This window comes from Mchenga conophoros, linkage group LG20, assembly GCF_057382185.1.
Source record: "Mchenga conophoros isolate Kocher_MC1m ecotype Shallow Benthic linkage group LG20, M_conophoros_male_GT1.1, whole genome shotgun sequence".
NCBI lineage: Eukaryota > Metazoa > Chordata > Actinopteri > Cichliformes > Cichlidae > Mchenga > Mchenga conophoros.
In genome coordinates this window covers 6,613,950-6,628,040 of record NC_140545.1, presented here as the reverse complement: position 1 = coordinate 6,628,040, position 14,091 = coordinate 6,613,950, and the positions used below count along the sequence as shown (strand labels likewise).

The window sequence follows — 14,091 nt, the reverse complement described above, 5'->3', positions numbered from 1 at the left end:
AATCACCAGCACAATCAACTCCACTGCAATCATCTCCGTCTACCAGCAGTCAAACGGTTATCAATCACAGTCTCTGTCATGCAAAACAGAATACAATCCCAAACCTTCAATGTAATCATTAGTTGTCAGACTACTGATGTTTTTGTTGCCTCCCCCAAGCATTTCAACGTTCAATTAGACCTGAAACACATTCCGATCGATTACAGTGGAAATCTGTGGGACCACCGATGTTAGGATTACTGGGATCAGTCAGGGTGGGCTGAGGGTTAGTTTAAAAAACAACAACAACTAAAAACACTAAATGAAAAACGTGCATCTGAGGAGCAGGAAGAGGCTTTCCAAAGCAACAAACAGGTCACAAATAGGAGAAAACTCCACAGGGGGCAGGAGTGGAAAGATTTAAATCTTGGGGCCTGTCTTACCGCCATGACCCTAGGAGAGTAGTCCCTGTCCACAAGGCGCTCAAACACCCGGAACTCCATTCTCTGATTGACACAGTTACTCATCTGGTGGGGGGGTTGGAGACATGAATGATGGCTATGCTGTACATTCAAAAGGCTTTCCGTGTTTTGATTAGATGCAGTTTAGGCAAAACAGTGCAGAGTGACCAAAGAGATGTACTGTATATCCCTGAACCAGGACTCAAACTATTTGTGCAATATCTTTGTTTCTTTGACTAGTCAGTCGACATTGTTATCTTAGAAGGAAAAAAAGGAACTCTAACATTAGAAATGTTCCTAAATATCTGATTCCAGAAAATGGAGCCTATAAAAAGCCAGTAATGCAGTGCTGACTCACTACCTGCCTGTCAAGTTCCCTCATTTGCCTTTCTCTCTCACCATGGCAAGTTCAGCCTCCAGCTCCTTGATGCGGTTCTCCTTGAGATCAAGCTGGGACCGCAGCATCCCCGTGTGCTCCGTGGCTTCCTTGGTCTGCCGCCGCAGGTCCCACTTTTCTCTCTCTAGGAGGTCTTTCTCTTTGGCCAGCGCCTTTACTGCATCCTCGCTCTCCTAGTAGACACACAGATCCTGATGGATTGGTTCACACATCAAGCACGACTAAACAGAACGATTCAAACAGAAAGGCAGTGGCTCTTTCTGTGCTGCCTTGTTAGGGCTTTCAATATTTCATTTGATTTTTTTTTTACCCTGAGATGACAGGAATAAAAAAAGTGCTTCTAGATGTTGGGCTTACTATGACATATTCTTGTGGCACCACATATGCACCAACATCTAAATCTAAATACCACAAAAAAAAATTTTTTAAACTGTAAACATCCTTTTTTGTAACCAACCGTCTTTTTAATTAAGCAGATTAGAGCATGCACTACAAAAAAACCAAACAAACAAGAAAAAGTGGGTCTGTATGGATGCGTGTGCCTCTATACTGTTAGAAAACAGGTGCCGTACTTTTCTGTGCTGCTCATAGTTGCGTATGAAGTCACGGAGCTGCTCCTCTCGGCTCTCCAATGTGGCATAAAGCTGCTGCATCTGATTCACCAGGTCTGCCTTCTCTGCTTTCAGACGCTTACGGTCCGACTTCATGGCTGGAAGACAGAGTTTGTGGAGGGTCAAATAACTTGAAGATTTACATACTTCTATTTAGTCATAATCTACAGTGTAGATGACTGCACTTCAGTGACAAACAATAGAGTTCAGAGGATTATTACCGTTTTATCTACAGTAAGTTATAAGTGGCTTTATGTCCATGTTCGTGGACCTCCCCCATCCTACCAACGTGCATGTGGTGAAAACTGGAGGTGATCAAGAGCAGACAACATGATAAAGTAGGAGCTGGGGTAAATGTGGGTTGCAAAGAGGCTTCCAGATGTGTAGCAAATATAGACAGGCTAAAGCTGTTTAGCATCCGATAATGAGCCTATTATCTGAACTTTCAGCTGATATGGGTGGTGCTGGGATTGCAGACAAGCTTGACTTGAAAGACTTTAAGGTCTAATGCTGTTCTTAATGTTTTGACACAGCCATGAAGAATGTTGCACATTAAGAGGTGGTCTTCATTAAGGAGTCTTCTTTAATCTAACTAACAAATCTTTTCCTGATTTGTTAGTTTGTTCCTGAAGCAAATAACAATAAAAACACCTGCTGTTGCCGCTGACTATACGTTGATAGAGAGGTGGATCAAGCATGAACCCTTATGTCAGTCTGCACTCTGTTGCTGGGTTTGTTAGAGACTGAGTCCCTTTTTTTTCCTCTCCCCCCGTCTCTCTCTGCCACACACTCTTTCTAATCCTCTGGCAGCTCACCCACGCATCATGATAAAGAATATGGTTCACAGTGGTTATTCAGAGAAGCTCTAATTTTCTCAAAGACAAACATTTTTTGCTCTTCTGCATCTGCCTGTTCTCCTGCTTCCTCTTGATCTTTTTTTACCTCCTCGTGCAAGATTGTTTTTCAGAGGTGTTTAAAGTCGAGGTTCCCTCCAGCTATCATTTGAAACTGACAATACATCATTTATTTATATATTATTTATTCATATTGCATCTTTCTACTTTTGTCTTCTTCACATCAAACTGCTTTTCCTAAAAGCACAGTACTTCTCATCACGTGTTCATCTGCCTTTTTCTGCCCTCTTTTTTTCTCCCCTTCAGAACCAGCTGTGTGTCAGTAATGAACTTATATCACGGCTTGGTTAACTGCGTGACAGTCACAAGTTGTGTCTGGCGAACATGCTTGGGCAAGCGGAAATGAAGGACAGATTCAACCTCTGTTTTTTTTTTTTTTTTCAACCGCCCTCGTCATCCTTTCATATCTCTCCCTTTCACTTGTTCTTACCAGAGGAATCCCCAAGCCAAAGGGATACGCAGACCACATTAGCTGGCGAATGAAGACAAAAAACATCCTTCACTGACCAAGAGAAACAGGAAACCTTCCAGCACCTGCCTCAGGAAGTGAAATCAAAGCCGTCTTTGAGATGAGCCAAAAACACTTCTGCTGCCTCACATCCTGCACCTGTGATCGTTTGGCAACAGCGACCCTCCTGGTGCTGGATGCAAGAAAGCACTCACTGTGACTCTTTGAACGGGTTCATTCACACTTGCAAATCATATTAGCACTGTTAGTTACTGCTTCTGACCTACCTATGAACATTTTGAACATACAATTGTGCTCCGGGGGCTCAGACTGTTACGTTACACGCACGAATGTAGGAGAGATGGGGAAGCACTCCTGCTGACAGACATATTAATGACTAACATACTCTGTTGCTCAGTTCAAGCCTCCAAGAATTATTACCAGTTGAAACAACCAGAGAACCACCTGGGAACCATACAGAATTGAAGCTAATGTGTGTGGAGGTGGAGGAGGAGGATGACACGGGAAGGAAGCAGTTTAAGAGACTTTTCATAAAGAAATGATACACATCTGTGCAAGCATCTGTCTTATTCGCTGACTGCTGCGAATGTACTTGAATAGCAGATAATTTGAATCCAATATCACTCAGGAAAAATTAATTCATGGGTTTGAGTTAAAAGTTCAACTTTTACATTGATTTCCCAATACCTTAGTATGCCTACTGTCCATCTACTTGATTTGCAAGGACATGCTAAACCTGCTAACGCATGTTATTCCAGCCCATTTTGCATTCTCAGTCTTCAAGGGCCCCCCATAAATGTTCAGCTGGGTTATGGTTAGGTATCTGTGGACAGAAAGCCAACACTCCCTGGATTTCTCTGGTGATCAAGTAGTCCTTTCAAGGCTTTGAAATGTGTGGTCATTATCCTGCAGTAGTATGAACCCCTGCACACAAAAAGTGCAAGTCAGAGAGCATGTCTCTGAACCTGTCAAAGTGCAGTAGATTCAGTACAGGTGTCTGACTCCAGAGTAACAAAACATTCCCAGACTAAAATATACCCAGCAGTACCTTACATTGTTAGTCTGATGCATTGCATTATCTTCCCTCTTGTGTTTTGCTGCTTTCCTGGGGAAGTGGTTTAGATGCTGCTACAGGCCCACTATGAACACTACTACACAGCCTTCTTTTAGCAATTCAAACCTAAACCTTCAGTCTAGCTATGCTCTAAAAACCGACAAAGCAACTTGTTGCCAAGAATAACATTTATTTTTTTTTGTATTTAAAAAGGCACCTAAATCCTTCGCACTGAAGAAAGATTTTTTTCTTTGGCCCACACTGCATTTTACAAATGTTTAGCACTTGCTTTGCAAATTGTTTGCCTAAAATCAAAAGAAATGTTTGCCTTTGTGAGAAAACTGTATTTGTGCAAAAAGAAATGTCAGCCTGTATAAGCAGAAAAGAAGCGAATCAGGACATCTGCAAAACATTCCCCTTAAAAAGTCCAACCCAATGTGGAAAATCACAAACACCTGATTACAACATCCCTTTCTACATAATATATATATTTTTAAAACTCACGGCACAAAGGCTCTTCTGATACCCGAGTCCTTGCAATTTCAAGTAGTTCAATGTGAACATCTATTACTAGAGTGTGCTAAAAGCTTTTGTCTGCCGGGCTCCTCTATGATGCTACTGAGAGACTTAATGAGTGAGCCAAGTCACTGGTTGCTAGACAGAAACACTGGACTCCTCAGGGAGCTTGTGCCAGTATTAAAAATAGCTAAGAGCAGGTTATTAACCTTATTAGGAGTGCAACCCGTTTTTTAGGATGAAAACATTTGGGGTCTGTTTCTAGCATGTTGACAACAATTCATTCAAATTATCATAATGAGCACTGACTGGCTGTGTAATACATACCCCCCTCCCCCTCCCCCCCTCATTCGGAAGAACGGAATATTTTGACATTTTCCAAACTATGTATATTTGCTTTCTTGTGGATAGTTAAATAGGAAAAAAATGGATACTTCTTTCACCTGCAAGATTTAAAAAGTAGCCTCTTTGCTTAGCGCTGTGACAAGATAAAGTGGCATTTGTTGGAACAATCACACAACATATAACAAGTTAATGGGTGAGCTTTATGAATCTTGGGAGGCATAGTTTGAACCTCTTGGTGAAGCCAGGTGAGCTGTTTGTAATTCAAAGCTATATGAATATTACACATTAAGGATGAATATTTTCTTGTTAATTCTAGAGGCAGCAAGACTTTATCACCCTTGATTATAAAAGAGGGGGAAAAAAACAACCTCAGCCATGTTGTTGTTGCTCACACAGTGTGTTTTTCACATCCCACTCACTGCATCCTTCTGGTTAAATAACATCCCTCATTATCTGCTGTGCCCCATCTATGGTGGCTCACATAACAAGATTTAAGCCAGGATTACAGACAAATAACATTTCCTTTCTATGTGTTGCCAGCTCACCCTTAACAATCACCTTTTCTTCTGAGGAAGACTTCTAAGTGATGGAAGTCTGCAAAAAATACACTGAATCTACAGCACTTCTAAAAAAAATGGATATCAGTAAATTTCAAATTGTGATTGTGCTGTGACCTTTAAGCTTAAGTTCCTTGGATAGCATTTTTAGCTAAAACACAAACACGCGCTCCTCTGTAAATGATGATCGCTACATTAACATTAGCCCACGACTGCGTATAACTTCAGCTCTAAAGAGAAGGGACAGGCTTTTAGTCAGCTCTTAACATAATTATTTTGGGAGAGAACAAAAGAGACATCGGCTCATTGGAGGGAGTCCATTGTTCGCGGTTTGGGATTTTAAATCTGCCAGCTGAATAATGATGTAGGAGCCTCAGAGCAGCACAGTGCACTCACCTCCTCAATTCCTCAGTAAAAACAAACTCATGGGGCTGTGTGGCGTTGATATCACTGGCATTATTTAACAATCCTCGCTGTAAAGCAAGGCGTGTTACCGTGGGATCAGACATCTTTGTGGAGAAGACATCTGACCTTTGTAAGGTACAGTGGGGCAAAAAAGTATTTAGTCAGCCACCGATTGTGCAAGTTCCCCCACTTAAAATGATGACAGAGGTCAGTAATTTGCACCAGAGGTACACTTCAACTGTGAGAGACAGAATGTGAAAAAAAAATCCATGAATTCACATGGTAGGATTTGTAAAGAATTTATTCGTAAATCAGGGTGGAAAATAAGTATTTGGTCACCTCAAACAAGGAAAATCTCTGGCTCTCACAGACCTGTAACATCTTCTGTAAGAAGCTTTTCTGTCCCCCACTCGTTACCTGTATGAATGGCACCTGTTTGAACTCATCATCTGTATAAAAGACACCTGTCCACAGCCTCAAACAGTCAGACTCCAAACTCCGCCATGGCCAAGACCAAAGAGCTTTCGAAGGACACCAGGAAAAGTATTGTAGACCTGCACCAGACTGGGAAGAGTGAATCTACAATAGGCAAGCAGCTTGGTGTGAAAAAATCAACTGTGGGAGCAATCATCAGAAAATGGAAGACATACAAGACCACTGATAATCTCCCTCGATCTGGGGCTCCACGCAAGATCTCATCCCGTGGGGTCAAAATGATCATGAGAACGGTGAGCAAAGATCCCAGAACCACACGGGGGGACCTGGTGAATGACCTGCAGAGAGCTGGGACCAAAGTAACAAAGGTCACCATCAGTAACACACTACAACGGCAGGGAATCAAATCCCGCAGTGCCAGACGTGTTCCGCTGCTGAAGCCAGTGCATGTCCAGGCCCGTCTGAAGTTTGCCAGAGAGCACATGGATGATACAGCAGAGGATTTGGAGAATGTCATGTGGTCAGATGAAACCAAAGTAGAACCTTTTGGTATAAACTCAACTCGTCGTGTTTGGAGGAAGAAGAATACTGAGTTGCATCCCAAGAACACCATACCTACTGTGAAGCATGGGGGTGGAAACATCATGCTATGGGGCTGTTTTTCTGCCAAGGGGACAGGACGACTGATCCGTGTTAAGGACAGAATGAATGGGGCCATGTATCGTGAGATTTTGAGCCAAAACCTCCTTCCATCAGTGAGAACTTTGAAGATGAAACGAGGCTGGGTCTTCCAACATGACAATGATCCAAAACACACCGCCCGGGCAACAAAGGAGTGGCTCCGTAAGAAGCATTTGAAAGTCCTGGAGTGGCCTAGCCAGTCTCCAGACCTCAACCCCATAGAAAATCTGTGGCGGGAGTTGAAAGTCCGTGTTGCTCGGCGACAGCCCCAAAACATCACTGCTCTCGAGAAGATCTGCATGGAGGAATGGGCCAAAATACCAGCTACTGTGTGTGCAAACCTGGTAAAGACCTATAGTAAACGTTTGACCTCTGTTATTGCCAACAAAGGTTATGTTACAAAGTATTGAGTTGTATTTTTGTTATTGACCAAATACTTATTTTCCACCCTGATTTACGAATAAATTCTTTACAAATCCTACCATGTGGATTCATGGATTTTTTTTTCACATTCTGTCTCTCACAGTTGAAGTGTACCTCTGGTGCAAATTACTGACCTCTGTCATCATTTTAGGTGGGGGAACTTGCACAATCGGTGGCTGACTAAATACTTTTTTGCCCCACTGTAGCTAATGAAAACAGATCAGACATACAAGCTATTTAAGCACCAGGGGAGAGAAATCTGTCGTCGGTGGATTCAACATGAAAGCAGTCTAATGTTACTGTGGAAAAAGATTTCAGCATTTAGCAAACATTTCAACACTGACTAACTGTTGATGTGGGATTTTTGCTGTTGTTTGGGGTGAAAAAAAAGTTCCAAATTGGACGTTCAACTGGTTTGAGGTTCTTCTTGAAGGCTGTCTCTTTGCTAGTCTTTCTAGCAAGAGAAGCTTTGTATTCAAGAGTTGCTTTCTAATGTTTACTGATTGGAATAAAATGAAAAAAACATCCTCAGGAGAAAGAATGAGCAAAAAAATATATACTTCACTGATGACTTAAACTCGTGACCTCAGGGTTTTTTGAGTACATTTCCTTTCATGCTGAGCTAATTGACTTCCCACTCAAGCAACAGTATTCCTGGGTTTATGATGCTGTCGTCACAGACAGAAAGACACAGGCTCTAACAGTTTAACTGTTCCCCATGAAACAAACATGAAAGAATTTAGATATACATACATGATACATACAGGACTGACAGATTGCTAAGATACATCTAAATAACACAATGGGCCTCTATGAACCAAACAAGGTTTCTTACTTAATTGTAAATGTAATAGTTTTAAATGGACTTGTACTTATAGAGCTCTTTTCTACTATAACTGAAAACTCAGTGCACTTTTTACTACAACCTTTATTCACCCAATCACATAGATTTTGTGGCTGATGTCATTTATGCGGGCATTTATGCTAGTACTGGTGCATTATGTGCTGGGATTCTTTCATATCTATTCCAACAGTTTCAGCAACCTCCCCCTGGGAATTTGCTGACATTTGTGAGTACATATTATTGAGACAATAACTGTTATTCTCTCACTGATAAATTCAAAGACTGCAGCAAAAAAACAGCTAGAAACGCACAGGTGGAATCGATAATCGATGGCTGTGTCAAGGCGATGTGCCGTTACACCAGCACACATCGAGTTATGCCATAGGTTACATCATACGTTTTCAGTGTGGCTTGTGGTTACAACATAGCAATGGTGTAGATTTCCCACTTAAGCATAAATCCCCACTACCCGGGCACACCCAGGACCTTTAAGTGCAAGCTAAACAAAACTATCTGGATAAAAAGTTGTAAAGGTGTAGGTGCATTTGAGGAAATATGTCACAAAAGCTCTGACTGTCCCACTAGCTCTTAGTTAAGAAAAACCTTATTTGCTTAAAGGTCGTCGGGTCAAGAACCTGAACCTGAAACCTGAAGAGATTCAGTGGTGCTGAGAGTGTGTGTGCTTTTGTATGTGTGCACTGGTGTTTTAACACCTAACAAGGAAAGAGGCCTTGTAGTCAAGGACAGAGCTAAGCTAAGTACAGTGTAGCGTGAAATGACACTAAACAGAGCCGGCAGACTGTGCTTTGATGATACATAGCTGTCTACTGCTTTCATATGAGCTCTGGCTTGACTTGAAGTCCCTCAGTGATAGTAATAGCCAAAGTGAAAATAGCTAATTAAAAACAGCAGTGAGGGCCAACTCCACTTTGAAACTTCATTAAACCAAACTTTGATGAGAAATGAGAGTTGCGTAAACGTATAAACACCTTTTGAGAACTTCCTGGTTGCATTCACCAAGCTGGGGCTTAGTTTCTCTTTGTAACACCGCTTTATGATTGGCAAAAATGAATCAGGTCATTGTCATTTGTGTGAGGGGCATTAAATGCAGCTCTTGGGTTGAATTGAGTGCCCATGGACATCATAACAAAACCTGCAATTGTAAAAGGTTGGCAACTACCCTCGATTACAATTATAGCGTTCACACACCAAAGCCCGGTTCACAGTGGAAGCGAACTCAGGCCTTAACATTTAAACGATGTGGGCATCACACCAAATAAAGGCAGAGAGGGAGATAAAGGAAGAGACCGCAGAGAGGAAAATGAAGAATAACTGGAGTGCAAATGCACTGAAAAGTAGCGTTCACCTCTTCTTTATTTCGTATTCATAGGCACAAGAAAATCTGCATGCAATTTAGCCGCAAACCATCTGAACCGAGGTAGGAGTGGCAACATAGCTTCAGTGATCCATTCCCAAATTAAACAGGTATTATCTCAAGTGGCAAAGAGCAAAGGAAGGAACGATCCATCTCTTTCACGCTACTTCATCACTTCAGCCGCTTGCTTCTTCATCCAAAACAAAACCACACTAAAACAAAGAAGAACTAAAAAACAAAAAAAAATAGGGAAAAAAAAAAAGACAAAGCTTCTCTGCTTCACAATAATTGTTGGTAGCACTTCAATAAAAAAAAACCCAGGGCTCTCATTCTTCTGGGAAAAGCACTCTGCAGGAGCATCTGGTGGGATCCTCACAATATGCCAGCCTTGTGAAAACTGAGGGAAATCAAATAGAGTCAACATCTCGGCTCCAATCAACTGGCAGCATACGGAAATTGCTGTAATTAATGAGGTATTCTTAAGAACATTTGGCCTATCTTCTTTTTTTATGATCAGACTCTCTAAAACAACTATTTCCAAGTCCGTCAAGTCTTTTTTTTAGCGTTGTTACAAACCCTTTGAATAAAAGTAAAAAGAAAAGAGGAACTTTTTTTTCATACATATAAACATTTTTATTTCCTTGCACCTAGCATAGAAGAGACTTGTAAATAATTGCTGATGTGATCATTGGAAAAAGCCAATACCTGACAGAAGACAACATTTTAAAAGTGGGCCCCCTTGCCCACGATTAACACTTGAGTTACACCTAAGTACTTTAAATCTACCAAATTCCAAGATGTAAAGGAAGGCATCAAAGTCAAGCACACATTGATTACTAATGGACTCAGTATCTTTTTTAAAAAAGCGCTTGTTCGGTTGCTTAAAAGCCTGATTTAAAAGAAACTGAGAAAAAAATGATTGCGTGCCTCTATTTGGACAATTCATTGAATTTAAGACCTTTAGCTCTGGGTGGGTTCTCATGCCAACAATGATTCTGACCATTCAGAGCTGCTACTGTTTAAAAACGTGTGCCTTCATGCACTGCATAATAAGACCCAGAGCTTTTTTGCAGTAGTTTTTCAGGCAGAGATGAGATGTACTCTACACACATAATGAAAACTGAAATTACTTGTACATTAGTAATCCTCCATGTATAGAATTCTGCAAAAGTCTTGAGTCACCCCTCATTAATTTTAATATTTCCTCAGAAACTGGAAATACTGAAACATGGGCAATCATATGTGGAAATATACTCATTACTGAGTTGATGTTTGGAACTTTGATTTCTGGGAGTTTGAGTTTGTTGGAGGTGTGGTCTTAAACTTTTGATCAGCTGTAAAACAGCCTGTTTCAGTTTACTCGCTGTTTTCAATAAATTGCATGCTCAAAAGAATGTTATGTCTCACTTCCATTTCTTCTTGTTGCATGTTGGAGCTCTACTTGGAACCTTGTTAAGATCCAACCATGCAAAATATGATTTTTCCCATTTTTCCAAGTGGTCATAAACCTTTGATTGGGACTGTAGTATGCAAGGAAAAAGCAGACTTTGTACAATTATAATGAGCTTGAAAGTTGAGATTTTGTATAACTATCTTTATTCTTAAGCACAGTCTGAACCCTCTAAGCCAAACCTTCTTGTAATTATTTTTAAGTAGTCTTCAGGAATCGTTCTCCAGGTTTCTTGAAGGACATTCAAAGCTCTTCTTTGGAGTTTATTGCCTTTTTCTCTAGAGTCCAGACCTCAATGATGTTGAGGTCTGGAGTCTGGGGAGGCCAATCCATGACTGATAGTGTCAGTCTATAGTGTCAGTCTTTTCCTTCATCAGGATGGCTTCTTGACATGCATCCTTTCGGGTCCTGTGTAAGGCCTTTGCCGGATGTTTTCATATTTTCAATGGTCATGACTTCAGATGTTCTTCTGTTGTAGATATTGTTTTTTAAAATCCTGCCACTGCAGTCTGAAGAAAAAACTTTGAAAGACCTTCAAAGCATAATTTTTTCTGATAATTCTCTGTTTCTTTCCTTTTAGAAATATTTTGTCTATTTTCTTATTACTAATTTTCTGTTCATGCTTTCTCATAACGGTATCAGCCTATTAAGATATTAATACACACAAAAACATCGTCATCAGTGTGATCCAGTACCATGTGCCAACATTGGCAGCAAGAAACTTGAATGCATTGCGAAGCAGAAGTTGGAAAAGGAACAAAAACAACAAAAGAAGGATGAAAGATGTGTTTCTACTTTCTACTTAGAAACAACTGTAAATATTGCTGAGGCCAGAGCCAACATTCACTAGCTGCTACCCACCCCAAGCCAACAGCACAAAAAGAAAAAGCTAGGAAATGCAGTTGCTGGCCTTTCACAGCTGTCTTCAGAAATTATACGTTTGGAGTGTGCAGTAGTCTCAGTGCATTAAGATTGAGAGTGACAACTGCAGACTTACAAAAGAGCTGAAACGAACTTCTGCTGTAAAGACCAGGCCAGTGGGAAAATAACAATAACATGTAAACAGTTTTGCTTCGTTTACATGTGAATGCAAATCTCATTCAATTTTCACGTCAATGTTATTTATATTGTGCCAAATCACAACAACAGCTGACTTAAGGAGCTTTATATTGTAAAAAGCAAAGACCCTACAATAATAGAGAGAAAACCCCACAGTCACACTACCCTGTATGAGCAAGCTATTGGCGACAGTGGGAAAGAAAAACTCCTGTGGCAGAACCAGGCTCTGGGAGGGACAGCCAGTTGGGGTTGAGGGGAGGAAGATGGGACAAAAGACACGCTGTGGAAGAGCTACAGATAAATAATAACTTGCATTTAAATGCATAGTAATTGAAAACAGGTGGCCCAGCATCCTAGGCCTATTGCAGCGTAACTATGGGGGGATTCAGGGTCACCTGATTTATCCCTACCTATAATCTTTATCAAAAAGAAAAAGCTTAATCTAAACAGTAGAAATCCAAACCCAATTCAAGTAGAAAGAGTGGCTGAGGGTCATCTAACTGACCAAGAGCTCTGACTGAATATCAGCTTGTCCTTCTGTTCCTCAAAGGAAATGCCTTCCAGAGGGGGAGGGAAAACACAAAATGAAAAATAGCAACAGGAATGACTTCATACTCAAGTTCACAGTCACTTCAATTCGCCTGGTGAACTTACCCCAGCAGAACGAAACCTGAATATGACAACACCCAATTTCCTCTTGTCCTCCCACATACCCAGCTTAATTGTAGACTAGATCCACCCCGCTTAACGTTTCTGGCCCTCGTAAGCCAACCAAAGTCCGCTTTTATAAAGCTTTCATTAGCTGCCGATTACCGTCAGTGCCTGCTGGGGCTGGTAGGCTTTGGCCTTCATTAACAGGCCTGAGTCATACAAATGACTGTATGAGCCTGTGTGCACTATGTTCAGACAGCCAACATCCCGCTGAAGAAGAGATAAGTATTTATTTGATGTGTGCTCTATTCTACTCTGCCCCAGTCCATTTTGTTTTCGTTCAATTCTTCCAAAAAGCGTAGGCTGCAAGTGTCAAGTGAAATGTCGCAGCAACAAAATCCCCTGACAGCATGTCATGCTTTTGTCTGATACCAAATGGTAGTTTTTGTGTTCTGCCTCATTCCATGGGCGATAATTCTTTGAAAAAAATAATTCACTGCCACACTGATGACATCTCTGCTTGATGCCCTGCAATCCACTCTAAACTGCCTGGCAATGTTCATTTCTTTACTAACTGCAGACTCTCTGAGAAAGCAGCATGTAAGCAAAGACAGGTAGCAAATTAAAGGAAAAAAAAAAAAGAAGACGTCTGCCCGCACTGCAAATCAGTACCAAGTTGTCAGTGACCACCTTCATTATGTGATGAAGCACATCCTTCCTAATGAGAACATTTTTTTCCAGGATGTAACGCCTTTGTTCACAGGACATAATGGGTCAATGAATGGTTTGACAACGATGATCATCTTTTGACCAACATGTTCAACAGCGCTCTACTTGGACCATCAAAGCACCACATTACACAATGTCTTAGAAGGCTGGTGGGTCCATCCCTCCAGCAGTATCCTAAAGGCTTGGACAATCAATACCAAGACACCAGTACGCTGTTTTGATGGCACACGCTGGCCCAATGCTTTAAAACTTTATTTTGTCACTGGTGTGCATATTCCCAATTCAATCCTAGATAAAAAGTTAAAAAGGCTTATTTTATTTAATGACCTGCCCTCACGTTTTAGTTAGATATATGACCAAGCCAAAAACGAGACTTCAGGGAGATGAAAGATCTATGTGAAGCTAGCTATTACAGACACCTTAGTAACGTTATTTATTTTAAAATCACCTTCTTGAATCTTCTACATTATGTTGAGCTGTATTTGTGTCATGCTGCACAGTTGGAGAAGAGCAGCTCGATTTGCCAAAAGCGTGGAGAGCTTTTTCTTTTTCCTTTTTAAATAGTCCAAGCATCTGCGTCTCCTCTCACCCTGAGATATAACTCCATCTCTCTAGCATAACACATGCTAATGGACCATAATGCAACTAATGGGCTGCATCAACCACACTAATACAGACACTTATGTTAACATTATGATGAATAGAAAAGAAAAGCCCGATGGAGCAAAAGGCTGCA

The 14,091-nt window shown here is 41.0% G+C and overlaps 1 protein-coding gene across 7 annotated transcripts in view; it reads right to left on the bottom strand.

The window, feature by feature from the left end:
- The window catches only part of kazna (kazrin, periplakin interacting protein a), a 198,226-nt gene that overhangs the window by 15,345 nt on the left and 168,790 nt on the right, over positions 1-14,091 (bottom strand). For 5 of the 7 annotated variants that reach the window (XM_085258563.1, XM_085258562.1, XM_085258566.1 and 2 more), the window contains 3 exons: positions 1,410-1,546; positions 840-1,010; positions 423-506 (listed from right to left, as the gene is read on the bottom strand). In XM_085258563.1, coding sequence (XP_085114689.1) covers positions 423-506; positions 840-1,010; positions 1,410-1,546 — 392 coding nt within the window. The remainder of the gene's footprint in view (positions 1-422; positions 507-839; positions 1,011-1,409; positions 1,547-14,091) is intronic. The other 2 variants (XM_085258564.1, XM_085258567.1) reach the window with 2 other exon arrangements.